The 17,644-nt window shown below is 44.5% G+C and overlaps 1 protein-coding gene across 5 annotated transcripts in view; it reads left to right on the forward strand.

Moving 5' to 3' along the window:
* The first annotated feature begins 453 nt into the window (after positions 1 to 453).
* LOC147902729 (phosphoglucomutase, cytoplasmic 2-like) overlaps positions 454 to 17,644 on the forward strand; it is a 44,936-nt gene continuing 27,745 nt past the window's right edge. For 2 of the 5 annotated variants that reach the window (XR_015540896.1, XM_087373743.1), the window contains exons 1-4: positions 454 to 637; positions 1,046 to 1,264; positions 1,570 to 1,655; positions 14,311 to 14,392. Coding sequence is in view for 4 of the 5 variants with exons in the window: in XM_087373743.1 (XP_087229869.1) it covers positions 1,575 to 1,655; positions 14,311 to 14,392 (163 nt within the window). In the remaining variant the exon portion in view is untranslated. The remainder of the gene's footprint in view (positions 638 to 1,045; positions 1,265 to 1,569; positions 1,656 to 14,310; positions 14,393 to 17,644) is intronic. The other 3 variants (XM_087373744.1, XM_087373746.1, XM_087373747.1) reach the window with 3 other exon arrangements.

Here is a 17,644-nt window from a genome sequence, read left to right on the forward strand (position 1 = left end):
TTGCTTTCTAGGAAGGCTACAGATGCTTATAGGAGCCAAAGCTAGCATTGAGCACTATCGCCACTCATGCACTCTTCCACTACTCGTTTTTTTTCCTGGCACTCACCGGCCCATGGCCCACTACAAGGGGCACGTTTGTGCACGGGCATATGTTGCAAGAGAGCAAGATTATGAACGAGGGGCATATGTTGTGAGAGAGAAAGATTATGAACGAGGGGCAGGCAGCTCCGATAGGTGCCGAGGCGGCCAATTGGTGGAGGTGTGGCGTCACCGCAATGAGCTTCGAATCTTTTTTTTTTTTTTTTTTTTTTTTTTGTGGGATGAGCGAGCATGCATGCCATGAACTACAACTACACGACGCCCTCCGATCCATGATGTGGTTAAAGAAAAGAGGGTGGGAATATTCCAAGATTCCGAGCGTCTATAATTGGGACGTGTGTCTTCGTTCTTTCTCAATTGCAAGGCCTTTTTCCCACCTTTCCTGCTCCATCGTCATCTTCATCGCCATAGCTCCATCAAAAGATCATCTTTTGGTTATTTGCATCTCTCTCTCTCTGCACTTCCCACCTTCGCATTCGCGTTACCTCGCTTGCTTCAAGCCTTTCTTTGTACTTGTCATTGCGCATTTTCTTGGGCGGTACGGGCTTCACCTTTTTTTCGGCTCCCAATTCCTTGGTTGTATCTGTGTTCCTGCAAACTTCCATCCTCTTGTGAATCCTTCAAGGACATTGTCTGCTTATCTTGTTTCATCCGATTTGTTCTTCAATCATTCGAGTTGCATTTGAAACGGCGTGATTCGTTACCATTGTCCAGTTTCGTATAGATCTCAAGTGCCAAGCCCCTCATGTTGTCAACACTTGAAGTAGGTGCTAACCTCTGTAGAGTGTTCGATTATTGACCGCTGCATCGAGCTCGACTTTTCTAGTTTGCCTTCAACCGTTGCTGTTCAATTGTTATAGGATTGCATTTGTGTGGAATGAAAACTCAAGTTGTTACCCGTTTGGCTTACCTCGAAATTCAATCATGTTTCTGCTCCATGTCTCAGCTTGGAAGCTGTTGCGGATCGATTGCATGATGATATATTTTTATCAGGTCCCGATTAATCTCGGTTTATTCTGCTAGAGGTTTCATCTCATTAGAAGACCCTTTCAGCACCGGTGGCGTCTTTTTGAAGTTGGACGAGTATTGGGTGAAATTGTTCCGCCCAACCAAAGACGGGAGCAGGGATCTATCTTCTCACCCGGGCGTTTCTATAGTCCCAAGGGTAGAGCTTCGATCTGTTTTTACCAAGGGATTAACTAAGTGGCAAGAAGGCTTGCTTCTATGATTCTAGCTTGAATATATCACCTTTTGTTATCCTTGTTCTTCTTGTATTTTGAATGAATTCAGTAATGAAAGACTAGCTCTCTTCAAGGTAATTGGAACTTTTATTTGCTCAAAATGTGGATACTGAAGGAGGATTGTTTATCCAAATTCGCGTTGCAAACCACATGGTTTGGTTGTGACCGCCTGATTTCTATATTCGCCAACCCAGATTGTTTTGACATAGTGTGTTCCGCTCGCTTTCAGTTGCCATGGTAATCTTCAAGGTTGCAAAGCGGGAGACTGCTCCTTATGAAGGCCAAAAGCCTGGAACTTCAGGCCTGCGAAAAAAGGTAGTCTCCCTAGTCTTTTTTAATCAAGTAACCCATAAAAAAATGCCTTATATTGCCTCAAAAACTACTTTGGATTTTGGGAAAAACAAGAGAATTATGCAGAGCCGACTTTCTTCATGCGCTTTGTTGAACTTTCACCTCTTACAAAAACGTCGTAGAAATGTATTCTAATTGATCTATGAGTTAAATGTTAAGCATTTTAATTAATCATGCGTTGTGAAGGAGTGGTCTCTTATCAAGACAATGAAGTAACATACACATTGCACTTTGTCGAGGTATCTAAACTCTCTAGTTATTTGGAAAACAGGCCAAATCTCCTCATCTTTATGGGTTGATTTGCCTTTATTTGCAGCAAACACTCAAGCACTTAACCTCCAGACTGTTGCCATTAGCAGACAGATGCAGCTCACAAGGAGGGGTATCTTGACAACTCTTGGACATAAGTGGAGGCGATTGAAAATCCTTTATAGAAAGAGGGTCCAAATACTTCTTACAAGAGGGGGTCAGTTTAAATAGCATTGTAGCAATCAATGTGCAAGTGTGCGTGCTGTCATGGTCCTCTACATGGCATTGTTAGCCCCTGCAGTGTTGGGATAGAGTGATCAGCGCTTGGATAGTAGAGCTTGCTAGAAGCATGATAGTTCTTGCAAGCTAGGTTGATGCATCCGTAGATGGGACTTTCGTGGTATTTGGGGGTGAGGGGGGGTCTATTGACCTAGAGTCAGGTCGTGCATCTTTCCTAAGTGAGCTGTTATGTACCTAGATGCTAATCCTCATACTAGTGGACTCAATCAGGCAAGGCTAGGGGACCTTGGTATTAAGCGAAGTAGGCTAGTGTGGCGTTGCAGAACTCAAAACACTAACAAAGGGCCAATTGGCTAATTTTAGCTAGGACTCTTTCCATAAAACATGATGCTCTAGTTTTTAAGAGTGGCCAAGTTTATTGTGAACTCGTTCAGTGTGCACACACCATTGGATGGTGTGGTCTGGAACCATGAAGGTTACCGAACTAGATCATTCGTTTGTTGAGTAGTTGTTTAGGTTATATGGGTTGCCTTGTGACATAGTGACAGAGATTCAAAGTTCTTTGGGCACTTTTGGGAGAGAGTGTTTAAGAATCACTTGAGTACAAGTTCCAAACAGAAAGGGTGATTTAGGTCTTGGAAGATATGCATCGGGCATCCATCTCCAAGAGGTCATTTAATTGGGAAAAGTATATCCCAATGATGAATTTGCACTACCATAGTGCTCAACATATGGCTACTCGCTACAATCCGTTCATGCTTATGTACGGATATCAACCTACTACTAGTGATGGTTGGACTAAGGGGTATTCAATAGGATGTGGCTAAGGATTTCTTGCTAGATATGCAAGAGATGTTAGTGATTACATCATTACACCAAAATCTATCAGAAACGCTCATGATAGAGCATGATCTTGGCTGCTAGACGGTGTTCGCCTAGAGAGTTGTATGAGAAAATACATGTATATTTGCGAACACCAAAGGATTCAAAGACGTTACTGACTGGTTTGGTAGAAAAATTACCCCCCTCATATTCTTAATCTTGAAAAATATTATTGAAGTTGCATATAAACTAGTTCACCTGTTCTCATGTCAATAGATTGAAAGAGGGGTGGAGATGGTCTCGTTTCTCCTCAAGAACTTGTGGAAGTTGAGCATTTGACCTATGTTCCACATGAACATGAAAGTTCAGGGAAAGGAAACCGAGGGATAAGTTATATAGGCCTGAAGAAGACTTGACTTGGGAGTCAATTGCTAGTTTGCAGAAAATCTCTCCCAATTTCGTTTAAGAGTAAATGCTTAAAGCAGGGAAGAACATATATACCTAGATGCCTATCCTCATATTAGTGGACTTAATCTAGCAGGGTTAGTGGGCCTTGGGATTAAGGGAAGCATGCTAATGTGGGGGAAGAGGACTTAGAACACTTGCAAAATGGACAGCTGGCTAATGTTAGCTAGGATGCTTTTCATAAAACAGGATGCTCTTATATATAAGTTGCCAAGGCTATTTTGAATTCATTTAGTGTGCACACACCTAGATGGTCTGGACTAGATTTTGAGCCTAGACTCTTGCTTTATACATGGCGGATCACGAGATGTTGTGTTAAAGTTTCCTTGGGAACAGGTTTCGGTGGTATGGGACACTAGAGTAATAGACACTGGCTTGTGGGAGTCTGATCTCTAGCCCAGATGCTTGGGGGTGGCTGAGAGGTGATCGCTTGCTGATTATCTTTTTGTTTTGCTAGTTACTGTTTGGATTGTGTTTAGGGTTAGATCTGAGAGGGGACTCTACATAAGCTGATAGACTGTATGGTTGGTTTGCGAGTTATAGATAGTGCACTCAATGGTGGTTGTTTCTTCTTGGTCTTTTTTGCTTTGAGAGCTTTTCGTCTTGTTAACTGGTATCTTCTTTTGAGTTATTCTCTAGGTAGAATGGGAGGACCTTGTAGAGGGAGGAAGATACAATTCTAGAAGGAAAGGAAAGCCATAGCTTTTGAGAGCTTTCTTGGAAAGTGATGAACGGCTTTGAAAGAAAGACAATTGGAACCCTATGCGTTCGAAGAAGAAAATTGATCTTGTGAGACACACAAATAAGGTCTATGTTTTGTAGGCCATTCTGTGGGCTATCCATAGGTGCCACTCATTCCTTGGTATGTGCCTTGTAGGCCTAATTAGGGGCAGTTAGGACACTTGGTATAGTTAGCACATGTACGAGCTAGTACAGTTAGTACTACTATGACACCCTATCTAAGGGTTTTGTCATATTAGTAGGTGTACTTTGTACTTGTTCAGTCATTGCAACAATTCATTACAGCAGCACATTTTGCCTCCATTGCTTCCATCCCTTGTGCTTCCATTGCTTGCCCTAGTCTGCAGTGGTATCAGAGCAGGTTATGGATCTTCCCCTCAGCCATTGGCAGCCTCCCCAAGCTCTAGTATTCGCATTTGGAGCTGTTTGGCAGCCTGTACGGCTCATTCACCTGCTAGTTGGCACAAATCCCAAGGCGTTTTCGACACGTGTGGGCATTTAAGGATTCTCCAAGCATTTCTATCTCGGGAAAACCTCATTTCAGTGCTACTGCTGCATAGCTGACTGCTTCTAGTGATCCATTGAGGCCTTGTTCAGCATTTCGGAGCATTTAAAGACCTGTTGCTGCAGTACGGACCATTTATGACAGCCGCCTCACACGTGTGGACCGCTACAGTTGTACGGAGTATTTAAGGCAGCCAGCTTGCACATTTCTGAGCATTAGGGCCTTAGCTGAGCTGTTTTCATAGATGCCCTTCACATGTGTGGGCTTCTACAGCTGTACGGACCTGTTTTGTGACCTGTTTTATGCATTTTGGTCCTCCTGAAGACACCGACCTGCTGCTGCATCGCCTACAGGAGTATCTGCACCAGCCAATTCTCACACGTGTGTGTTTTTGAAGCCCTATACCAGCTGACTTTCTCAATTGGAGCTTGCTGCTGCATTTTGGAGCCCTCTATTGCAGCCTCCTTCCTCTCATTTGCTGGTTCTTCACCTTGGGCTGAAAGCTTGCCACCTCAGGTTGTTATGGAGCATATATTCTTGCTGTAATTTCATTTTCCAGCTTCTTTTGGCATCCCCAATTGCCATTTGCTGTTCATTTCACCTCTCCTACTAGGGTGACTACCTGTGCCCAAGTTTGGAACCTTTTTCTTACTGTAATTTTGGTCTACATCACTTGGTAAGCTCCTACTGCATTGACTCCTCTAATTTCCAGCAAAATAGTCATTTCTTTGGTTCCTTGGAATTGTGGAAAGGCTCGGTGTTGCCTTGGAAGGCCTCACATTGCCTTTTGGGAGTCTTTTTGCAGCAGGTACACCTTGTGACAGTCACACATTTGCAGTGAAAAGGCTTTGAAGCTTGTGCAGAAAATTGCCTTTTGGATTTGGGAGATTGCACTCCTCTCATTTGCATTGTCAGTTGGTGCCTTTGCCTACTATGGTAGGCAATAAGGATAATTTGTTTGGGATCCTTGGGTCTGAGGTCAAACTTGATGGCACAAATTACCCCATGTGGACTTATATGATGGGGCATGTCTTGGTTGCCAAGAATCTTTGGAATATTGTTTTAGGCACTGAGGTTAGACCCACTGCTTGGTACTGCCTCTGGCTCATCTGGTGATGGGTCTAATGCTACTTTTGGTGCAGCTGCCCCTTCCACTACATGTACTTTGCCTCCTATTGAGGATCAGATTCAGTGGGATGGACGTGATGCCAAAGCACATGCATTGATTGTCCTCATTAAAAGGGTTGTTATCCCTCATATTTGTTCATGCAAGGCAGCTAAACATGCATGGGATCAGCTTGCCTCCTTATATCAGGTACGGAATGAGGCTAGAGTGGCCTATCTCCGCAAGTAGCTGAAGGATTTAAAGCTTGAAGAGGGTGGTAATATGGATGCCTATCTTACCAGTGTTAAGGATTTGAAAGAGCAGTTGGCAAATATTGATGAGGTAGTCCCCGATTCTCAGCTCGTATCCATGACACTTGATTACCTGATTCCTACCAAGGCTTTGCCACTACTTTGCGGTTGGTTGCCATGGGCAATGCCAACCATTACTCCTTTGACCAGCTGGTTGCCCTTTTATTACTAGAGGCACAAAGCCGTGTTAAAAGAAATGCTTTTATGGCTAGTGATCAAGCCTTTGCTGCACAACATAAAAACAAGGGCAAAGGGAAAGTTTCAGCTGGTAAGCTCCCTCATACACATGCTGGTCATTCCTCTGATGCATCTACTTCTTGGGAGAAGAAAAAGAAAAGAGATGTAACTATTGCAAGAAACCTGGGCATGACATCACTGAGTGCAGGAAGAGAATTGCATTCGAAAAGGAGTTGTCCGGTCTTGCAGTTTTTGGTATTCCTAGTCAAGATGACAGACATGAGTCTGACAAATTTGCACATGATCAGCATTGAGCTTTTCCTGTGCATGCATCACCTAGTAAGATAGCTTTCCAATTCACACGTTCTCCACACTCAATCTAAATAAACTTCCATACTCTTCTGGCATGAGGGCAAGCAAAAAATAAGTGAAAAACATCCTCCACAGAGTCTAGGCATCTCATACATTTGCTATCTCCCTTATCAATTCTGAGTCGTTTAGAATTAGACTACACTGCTTTGTGAAGAATAAGCCAAGTAAGGCAAGATGTTTTCTTTTCTCAGGCACATTCCTAGTCCAAAGTTTGTGGAACGTGAGATATTTAGATCAATCCTTATCCGCTCTAGAGCTATATCTTGGACTTCTTGTCGCATCCTATCAATCTTGCATTGACCTTTTAGAAAATGATAGAGATCTGTTTCTATTCGAATAGAACTTAGCATAATAACTTCAGCAATCCTTCTCAAGGCATTTGCTACTTGATTTTGGCTATCTTTATGATATCTAATCTGAAAATCAAATTCATGCATCAGCTCTGCCTATCTTGCCTTTCTTCCTCTCAAGTTAAACTAATTACACAAGTAATTAAGAGGTTCATGATCACCTAAAATGTCAAAGTCGAGAAATATAAATAATTTTGCCACATATATAATTTCTTGTGTATAATACTTTAGTTGAGCATCATTTAACTTTCTAATTTCAAAAGTGACGGGCTTCCCATCAGAGCAGCATCTGTTGCAAAGTCACTAGCATATGTTTGAATCACAAATGGTTTATTGGATCTACAATAGCTAGCATAGGTGTTAGAAAAATGGTGTGTGTGAGAGAGAGAAAGAGCTAGGAAGTGAAAAAATGGTAGACAAATGTAGAATCCATGAAGGCTTTCATTCATTCATCATCACTAAGTATGACAAGACAAGTGAAGTACAAGCCTTATATAGCCGTATTAGCGGACATGCAAATTTCACGTTGTGAAGTTTTCATCCAAGTTGCAGCCTGCTGGTATTGCGATAATTCTTTCTATCTTAAATGGTGTGTTGCCCTATCAGCTAGATTTAGATTTAGATGCTCGTTTGGGAGAGACTAAAATGAAATCGTTTAGACTTCACAAGCAGTTGTAGCTTGAATGAAGAGATTTGGACTACCTTTTGATTAGCCTTCTCCTTTAGTGCTAGCCTTCATCATGACTGAGTTTGCCCTTCACCTCTGGAGTGCCGACAGAAACTCAATACAAAGACTTTGTATAAATGGATGCTCAAGTATGTGTGGGTGTGTGGATTTGTATGTGTGGGAGCATACTTTTATACTATGGTCTACACCCACTGTTGGGCGTTGATGACGTCAGTGGGGATGTCATAGTAGCTAGTCGCTGCTATGCGTGATGGAGTTTATGGTTTTCAATCTTATGAGTGACTATCGTGAGATTGAAACTGCACTATGTTGTGTTTTTAGAGGATGAGTTTGGGAATGTTCTTGGATTCATCTAGGTATATACACACTCACACACTTACTTGTAGTGCTAGCCTTCATCATGGATGAGTTTGCCCTTCACCTCCGGAGTGATGACAGAAACTCAGTACGAAGACTTTGTATAAATGGATGCTCAAGTATGTGTGGGTGTGTGGATTTGTATGTGTGAGAGCATACTTTTATACTATGGTCTACACCCACTGTTGGGCGTTGATGATGTCAGTGGGGATGTCATAGTCGCTAGTCCCTGCTATGCGTGATGGAGTTTATGGTTTTCAATCTTATGACTATCGTGAGATTGAAATTGCACGATGTTGTGTTTTTAGAGGATGAGTTTGGGAATATTCTTGGTTTCATCTAGGTATATGTTCTTTGTTTTATTGCACAGGGAAGAGTTTCCCAAAATGTGAGCTTGTCTAGGGTCATGTTGGCTGAAGTACTGAGGTCAAGTTGATGAAGCAATTTGTTGACCAACCTCAAACCAATAAGCACTAGTTTTTTTTCATGTTGCTCAGTTGGAAAGGTCACCTCCCCATCTGTGAGCCCCCATATGAGGAGAGCATGTGGGAGGGAGACCCTAGGGCATGTGCCCAGAGGGAAAATCCTGGAGAGGGGGCTGCCACATGGGCAGCACCTCACAGCCAAGAAAAGAGGGCTAAAAGGGCTGCCACATAGGCAGCACATGGGCTACCATGTGGGCAGCACAACAGCCTGGCAGAGGTGCAGCAAGGCAGGCATGTACGGGTTGGAAAAGGCGCTTTCAGAGAGCAGCACATGGGGCTGGCAAAGGAACACAGGTAGCAGTATGAGCAGGGCCAATTGGTGCCTGCATTGGGGACCTGGAGCAGCAGCACATGCGCCTGCAAGAAGCGCAGAAAGGGGCAAAGGCAGCAGCCCAAAAGGGCCTGCCAATGGCCTTTTATAGGGCTGGTTGGACCAGCCAACCCAGTCGGTTTTTACAGACCAGTCTGGTTGGCCAAACTGGTCGGTTCTGGTCAGCAGCCCTTGGGGGCTATAAAAGGAGGGCCTCCAGGCCCTCATCACTCATTCTCTGGAGCAGCAAGGAGAAACAGCAAAGGAACAGCACCTGGAGCCTATCCTGGAGGACCAAGAATGCTGAGGAAGCTGCAGACCTAGCTCAAGGTGCTGCCTACCCAGGCTGATCTACAAGCAGTAAGGTAGAGAGAACCATTTTGGACGGAAAGTGTACAGACGCTCGAGGTGGAGCACGTGGGCTCGAGTCTAGAGATAGCCGGCAGATAGGAGAACCTTTTCAAATATTTGAATTGCTTAATTGCCTCAATGTCCTGACCAAGATATATGACTTGTGGTAGGTTCTCGGCTATATTGTTTGACAACCATTTCCTTTGTTTTCCCCACGTCAATAGAAAGTCTATTTTTTGGTCAGAATTGTCCCATGACCTGCATGATTTGATGGGCTGTCCTTGATTTGCTTTACACAAGTTCATGTCATACTTTATGCCTTATCCCTTTCTCTTTTAGGCAAGTTCGGTGATTATACAATCTCTTAAAAGAAACCTAGCCTTGGGCGGAGATTTGCTAAGATAATAGTAATTTGCTCTCTTTTGTCACTGAGAACTGTACACGTGCTGTCTTGGTAGATATGCTCATAGGGAAGGACATAGTAGAGGATGTGGAAAATGAAGTTGAAGAGAAGAAGAGTACCAGGCTGCAAAGCAGTTCACACATCAAGACCAAAAAGAGAGAGAGCAAGTTATACTTTGATGGAGCATTTCAAAGGAACACAGGAAGGAGAAGCATAGGAATGTCTTTATGCAGTCCCGACGGATGAGAAACTGCGGCTGAGAGGGGAAAGAAATAACTCAGTAACCTCACATAATGAATCTCAGTATTGGGCTTTGATACATGGCTTGCAACGCATCGGGCTTGGAAGCCTTGTATCTGTGGGGTTGTCTGCTGGTACCATGCCATAAGCAAGAAATTTGTTAATTGCACGACAAAACACTTAAGCCCTTGCAGAAGGCGAAACAATTATGCTAACAGTTGGAAGTAAGCTCATATCTGCACGTTACTGGAGAAACAAAACCCTTGGGCTGATGCATTAGCTCAAGAAACCCTCAGAGAAACCATTGATGTGATTGCTTTAGAATCAGGGTCGAAAGATTTGCAAGACAGAGACAATCACTTAGAAGTGGAAACCTTTGAGAAGATGACTAAGCATGAACATAAAAAAATTACTTGTAAAGCACGACCTTATAGACTGTTTGGGGACACGTTATACAAAATGGGGGATACGTTATAGACTGTTGGGTGATACATCATATAGTATGGGGAAAGATTTAATGTTGCAAAGAGTGATTGGAAAAGCAGAAGCACAGAGAGTGATGGAGGCCTGTTATGAATATATCTGTGGAGACCATTTTGCACATGAAAGTATAGCTGGAAAGGTTTTGGCAGTAGGATTCTTTTGGGCCTTGGCCTAAAGTACATAAAGATATACCAGAATATTTACCACCTGTTATGACTGTCAGGATTTTGGGAGAATCGTGTTAAAAAGGAGCCCACTAACCCTATCCTTGTTAGAAATCGACCAACAGAGGGTACACACAGTGGAAGACTGATAGAATAGCCCAGGAGCTCACACAGTGTGGTGTGGGGTGTGGTATCACAAACTCTTCAAACTTATGTGCATAGCATAGGTGTGCAGACTCATCAATAGACAATGAGCCAGCCAGATATAGAAGACACCAAAATAATATATTTCTGTCCAAAGCTATGGATGCAATACAAAAGAGAGAGGTCCAGAGTCCCACTGATGGTGTGGCCCTCTGATCTTACCACAAGGTCCTTGTCCTATCTGCCCACTATCTTTAGACTCGAGCCTGCGTGCTCCACCCCGAGCTCTTGTTGACTTTCCGTCCAGATCACAACACCTTTCTGCCCTGAGAGACAGCCAAGGTTCCGCCCTTGAGAGCTCAGTCTGCAGCACACTTTCTACTCTCCTTCACCTCCAAGATGAGGCCCAAGGAAATGTCTTCTGGCTGCTCCTGTCTGCTGCCTTTTCTGCTGAACTGTTGGATGATGAATGCGGGCGGGAGGCCCTCCTTTTATGGCCCCCAAGGGCTGCTGACTAGAACCGACCAGTCTGGCTGACCAGACTGGTCTGTAAAACTGCCTCGGTTGGCTGGTCCAACCAGCCCTATAAAAGGGCTTTTGCCAAGCCCTTTTTGGGCTTTTGCTTCTGCCATTGTAGGAGCCTCTTGCGGGCCTTTTTGCCTGCCCTCTGCCCCTGCCTTTTGCAGCCCTCTGCAGGCTCTCTCCGGCCCGCCATGCTGCGCCATATCCAGGGCCTGCTGCAGGTCGCTTTCCTGCCCACGAACCCCACCACCTGGCTTGCCACACAGGCGCCTATCTCTTGGGAATGCCCTGCCATCTGGTGCTGCTCCAAATATGCATCTGCCAGGCCTGATCCAAGCTGAGCAGCCATAGCCGACTTTCCGTCCATGAGCTCCATTTGTTGCAGCCCTTCCATGGCTCCTCCAAGTACCTCTCTCTTCTTCATTCTTTGATTCCTGCCCACATGGCAGACATTACCCTGCCCATGTGTCAGTCTCTTAAGACCTGGGTTCACTCCCCCATGCTCTACTCATATGGGGGCTTACAGATGGGGAGGTGACCTTTCCAACAATCCTTTCTCTGGGCCCTTTTGAGAAGTTGGGACTAGATTTTGTGGGATTTCTAGCATACTCCCTTCATGGAGAATACTATATCATAGAAGCTACAGATTATGTTACCAGGTGGGCTGAAGCTAAAGGGGTGGTGAATTGTGGTGCTAACACAATGGCTAGCTTCTTGGTAGAGAACATTTGCACATAGTTCGGATACCCTCTTGAGATAGTAACGGATCAGGGCCCTGCGTTCAGAGGGAGATTTTACAGATCTTGTTGTCCAAAAATTGAGGTAAGCATAGATTTTCTTCAGCATACTAGTAATCCACAATGTAAAAGATTTGGTGGAAAAGACCAATGGAACACCATGCAACATCATTGCAAAATGATTGAGAAGAGTAGAAATGAATGGGAGAACTGGTTGCCTACAGCTTTATGGGCCTATCGTATCACACTTAAGGTGGCCATAGGTTTCACCCCCTTCCATTTGGTATAATGGAAGAGAGGCTATCTTGCCGATTAAATTGTAATTAAATAGGGATCATGAAAATCAGAGATGCTTGGAGGGAGAGACAGAATTTCTTGTTTGTATTGGGACGTGTTTCCATGGGGGGGTATAGAGTGGTTAGTTTTAAAAGGCTAAGGCTTGATGTAAATGTGAAAAAAGAGGAAAGGGCTAGAGGATTAGGGATGGGATTTCTCTAGAGAGAGTGTGAAGAGAAGGGGTTGACATCTGGATTTTGCGGGGAAGATACAGGTGTACACAGTTAGGGGTGTGCAGTGAAAGTATAAGGCTTGATTGATATGCTCTCTTCCCACGTTCACCCTTGTTGGCATACTGCAAACAAAAGAGAAGCGCAACAATTAATTTTAAATTTTTTTGCCATTAGAAAGATAGGTTGGATGAAGATTCAACCTGGGAGAGGGTTACTGACTTAAAGGAAAGCTTCCCTAGCTTTATTTTTGGGGATGTAAATATCTGAGGGGGGGAAGAGTGTCACATCCCTAGCTAACCCAGCTTAGCTAGTGACTCACCTATTGGTCTGGGGAGACCCTAGCAGGCGGAGTCGGCGGGTTAGGAAGAGAATCCTCATGAGAGTGTTATATTTGGATGGGGTTCTAAGGCAATGGAGTCTGTATGTTAGTTATGGCAGTAGACTATGGATATACTACACTAATCGCTCACTCTACTTCATAAATTTACTGCTACCAAACTACAAACAATTTCCAATCAGGATCGATTGCAATGGATCGCTAATTTTGTGTAGAAAATTTAGAGCACGACTCTGCTCTGTCCCTGAGCCTCTCCCGCTCTTTCCCCCTCCCTTACTCATTAATTTTTTGCGCATCATGTTTGATTATCAAAAGGTACTTTGATTAATTTTATTCTCATCCCCCCCTTTGCCTCGTGGTTGAGAGCAGAGGAGAATCCGTCGAGACAAAGACTGGAGGAGAGAGCTCCCAACAGCGTGAAGAGTGCAGTGGAGTAGCCAATGAAGCTAGTGAGTTGTTGTAGACTGAGGTTGAAGAGCTGTGGCTTGGAAGATGGAGTAGGAGGCTGCAGTGGAGGCGTAGACTATGAGGAGCGAGTTTGAGACTTCCTCCTTCAACTCGGCCGACCCGCTCTCCCTCTCCCTCCACTCTCTCTCCACAATCTTCTCCCTCTCCCTCCATTTCCTCTGCCCTCAGCCCTACTTTGCTTCTCTCCCTGCCCCTCTCCTTCTCCTTTCCCCCCTCCCTCCTCTTAGCCCCCCTTACTCCTATCTCCCTTCCCAATCTGGGTACTCTCGAACTCCCCCATCTTCTTCTTCTTCTTCACCTCAATCACAATTCACATCCCTTCCTCTCCGAATTTTTGCAGCACAGATTTTCGTTTTCTTGCCTCGATGCATCCTCTCGCTTGGTGTTGCCGTCGTCTTTCTGAATTCCAACGGAGCTCTCTTGGTTGCCTCTCCCCTTCCACGTCCACCATTATACCGATTCATCTCCCTCCTTGCCTGCCCCTTCGTTTTGCCTCCGCATTGCATCCCTTGCTGTTGCTTCAAGCTGTCCCATCACCGTCTCTATATATCTCGCTTTGCCGACTACCGCTGCACCCCATAATGCGTCGGAATCTTTGCTAATTCCTGCGTCATATCAATCTCCTTCAATCCTACAATCTTTCGTTCAGATTTTATTGGTGCGTTTTGTCTGTCGCTGCTTGTAAGCCTCTATTAGCATCCTATTGCCAGCATTGGCATCAAGCAACGCTTCGAGGCTGGAGCCTTCTTTGCTCTTACGTAGGGTGCCCGGGTCGGTCGTTGCTTAATGTGAACGTTATAGAAGCCTAGTATGTTTAATGTAATAGGCTGTTGGGTCGGGGCCACTGACCCCCAATCTGCCCACAACTGGGCAGTTAATTATAGGCCTGGTTGTGATAATCAATAACTTGGCTCATGTCCAGGTACTTGTGAGTGTATCTTGTAGTATTCTATGCACCTTATGTGTGTGTGTGTGAGAGAGAGAGAGAGAGAGAGAGAGAGAGAGAGAGAGAGCTTCATGGCATTTCACAGAATCATGACTAAACATGGACCATATTTTTTAAATTGGATTGTGGAACTTGCAGGTCACTGTCTTCCAGCAACCAAATTATCTGCATAACTTTGTGCAGGCAACATTCTATGCATTACCTGCTGATAAAATTAAAGGTGTCCTTTCCACCTTTTGGGTAAATTCCTGGAAGCTAAAGAAAAATTTTGTGTTCATGGGAGAAAGTGTTGATGAGCTAAGCAAAATGGGGCACCCACAGTGCTTAGGATTTATGGTCCATAGGGTGATATGTCTAAAATTTTATATTTTTGTTGTATTTGTTAGTTTCTTTTGCAGAGGAGGGCTATGATACTTCTAGACATAATCCTCGTCACCACCAATCATTCAAGACTGAAGTCATGTTGAATGTTTACTCTTCAAAACATGCACTTAAAATGGCTGTAGGAAACAGCATGCATGCCTGGAATTTCAGGTCCACAGGATGCCTATTCCAAGGGGGTAATAATGGAGACTTTTTTGTATTGGAGCTGAATATGTAAATAAAATACAAAGCACAAATGGCCCCTCCTAAGACTTCACTGAAGAGGAGATAAGATCCTGTGCTGCAGAACTGCATTTCCTAGGTTATGGCTTCTCTAAAAGTGCTCTAAATTGTTCCAACATAAACGCCAAAGTGCTGTCCCAAAGTTGGTTATCCACAACATGTTTCCAACACACTTGGGGCCCCAACATTCCTTGCCACATGACATTACCAGGACGCTCTAAACCTAGTCAGACCATTTGTCCCACATAGACAGCGAAATCTAGCGGGAGGGCAGATCACATACCTAGGGGCTCAGTCTCCCTCTGACGTACAAGAGTTGGAGCAGCTTTGGAGGAGCTCAAAGGCACCCAGAGAAGAGAGTTCACTCCCCCTAAACTGTCTAATTCATCTGTTAGAGATGAACTTTGAATTGACCTTGCTTGTTTGGGCCAAGTCCAAGCAACTAAAACTGCAGAAAATATGAGACACACCCTGATGTAGATCCTACTCAATGCATGTGCACACAAGCATGGAAGCTTTCCACACACAGATCTGCAGTAGACAGCGAGATATAGCAACCAAAAACTGAATCGACATGTCCACAGATAGTACAAAAAGATAACTACAAAAGTGCACTCACAAACTACACCAGGTGGACAATGGGATGTGGCCCACTGGTGGTATCCCTGCTCACTCATCCTTCTCTAGTGGCTTAGGGAGGAGCCTTAAAATGCCTATATCAGCATCCTTTCTGCACCCCTGTGTTGTGCTCAATGACTGAGCTCTGCATGAGTGCTAAGGGCTGCTTATACCCTCTTCTTGCTGGTGCCTTTGCTGTACCCTGCTGCTGCCAATAAATGCCTTCTCTCGTACCTGGGAATTCAGTTTTGAAGGATGGAAGTGCAGCACGGATTCTTCGTACTGCCCAGCCAATGGGGCTATTTATAGGGTACAAGGCCCCCAAAAAATGGCCAACTGGCCTGCTGCACAGATGCCTGGTCTGTCATTATGGCTGACTAGACCAACCTGCACAGGTATTGGCCGACCTGGATCTGGGGGCTGACCAGCCATGTACTGGCTGGACCCGCCTACCTGGCCGACCAGGGCAGGGGATGGGGCCTATAAAACCCCCTTTGCCTACTGGCACTTTCTTCTGCCCATTCATAGACATTTGCTGGTGTTACGCTCAAGTCGAGGTAACATGACTCGGAAGGGTCAGTCGACATTTTCCTTTAAAGGATCAATGTTTGTATTATATTTGTTTGGATTTCATGTAAATGATCAAAAAGGAATAAAGGTCAAGGTCCTTGGTGTGGGTGACATGGCACTAGACTAGGTGGATCTAAGGCTAAGGGACCTAAATGCATGAAATGTGCCTAGGGGCAAATGCTTCAAAGATATCCCAAGAGAGGGGTAAATAATGCATTAAGGAAGGACCCTGTGGCATACTAGATCCATCTAGGGAGTTTTGGGGCTCGTTGGAATTAAGCAAGCAGAAAGCTTTCACGAAATATATTCTTCTGGATTCAACAGAGAAGCTTGCTACCATCGGGATTGGTTGGGAGGATAAACTAAGTGCTTGTGCCCGTGATTCAACGTAAAGCTAGAAGAAATCAGTCTTTGATGTTTCATTTGGTATCAGAGCGCAGAATGTATTGCGAGTGGTCTGGGACTGGCTGGGCGTTTGACGACGGACAGTATGGAGCCCAAACTTTACATAGATGGTAATTTGGCCGTTCGTAAGTTTGGGTAGCGTGGATGAACATCGCACGACAAGGGCTACTGGGTGGTCACGGAATTAGTTGTCGCAGATTTGGTGATTGCCGTGGTCTGTTAACTTAACGAACAGCTTCAGACCATGACTGTCCATAGTAATTGTGAGTATGCAGAATATCGCGGCAATTTGTTAATAAAAGGGCTGTGTGGTGTCCACATTTGACGACGCATAACACGACGCACCGATGGTATTTTGGTATTATATGTCCACGACGTCAACGAAATTGGAGGATATCCGGATCGCGCACGGTCGCAAGATCATAATGGTACCTTTGGGGCTCCTTGGTATCTCAGAAGGGAGACGTGAAGCGACTTCCGTCGAAGCAGTTTCTGGACACCCATTGGTTTACAGCTAGCTTAGGGCCACGAACTTTGGTTCTTGATATTTGCGTTACGTGGTCCTTCAACGTTATTGATGCTGGGTGAAAGACCTGCGGACGTGATAAACGATCACGTTTTTTTTTAGTTCGCAATAGATCGTTAACGTTGGGGCTGCGTGGAAAAATTCGATCGACAGAGGACCCGTTGGTTAAGGTCGTTGGACCTTAAGGTCTTTGGCCAAAATCAGTTATGCAGGACAGATTACAAATGCAAATTGGATCTCCGACGAGGGGGTAGCTGAGCCACAGCAAGAACAACATATCTATCTATGCTACGTGAATAACCAGGGGGTTTTCTATGCCTTCTAAGTTTTGTGGGAGCATATACTTGTTTAGTTGCCTTCGTGTTTGAATTATTTCGGATTGCAGGAGTTTCCCTAGTACAGGGAAAGTGGTTTTAGTTACAGTGTGATATATACTTAGTTAGCTGTAAAGTTGGAAGTTGGACATTTAATTTGTAATTACAGTTGCAAGCGATACTTTAATTAAAAAAAAAAAAAACCACACACACATACACCCATTGACCTAAATGGAAGTAGAAGAAGAAGCTTCCAGGATGGATCCCGTAGAGTCGGGAGTCCGGCCGACCCCACAGGTGTCGCGCCCAGTAGGTCATACATTGTCTGGCAGAATTGCAATGTTAGAGAATGCCTTGCAACAGATTTTAGCGCAGCAGTTACAAACAAATGTAGGGCAGTCTGAGCTCAGGAAAATGGTGCATAGTATGTCTG

Source organism: Dipteris shenzhenensis, chromosome 4 (genome assembly GCF_047967505.1).
Source record: "Dipteris shenzhenensis isolate YYH24624 ecotype China chromosome 4, Dip_SZ_1.0, whole genome shotgun sequence".
Lineage (NCBI taxonomy): Eukaryota > Viridiplantae > Streptophyta > Polypodiopsida > Gleicheniales > Dipteridaceae > Dipteris > Dipteris shenzhenensis.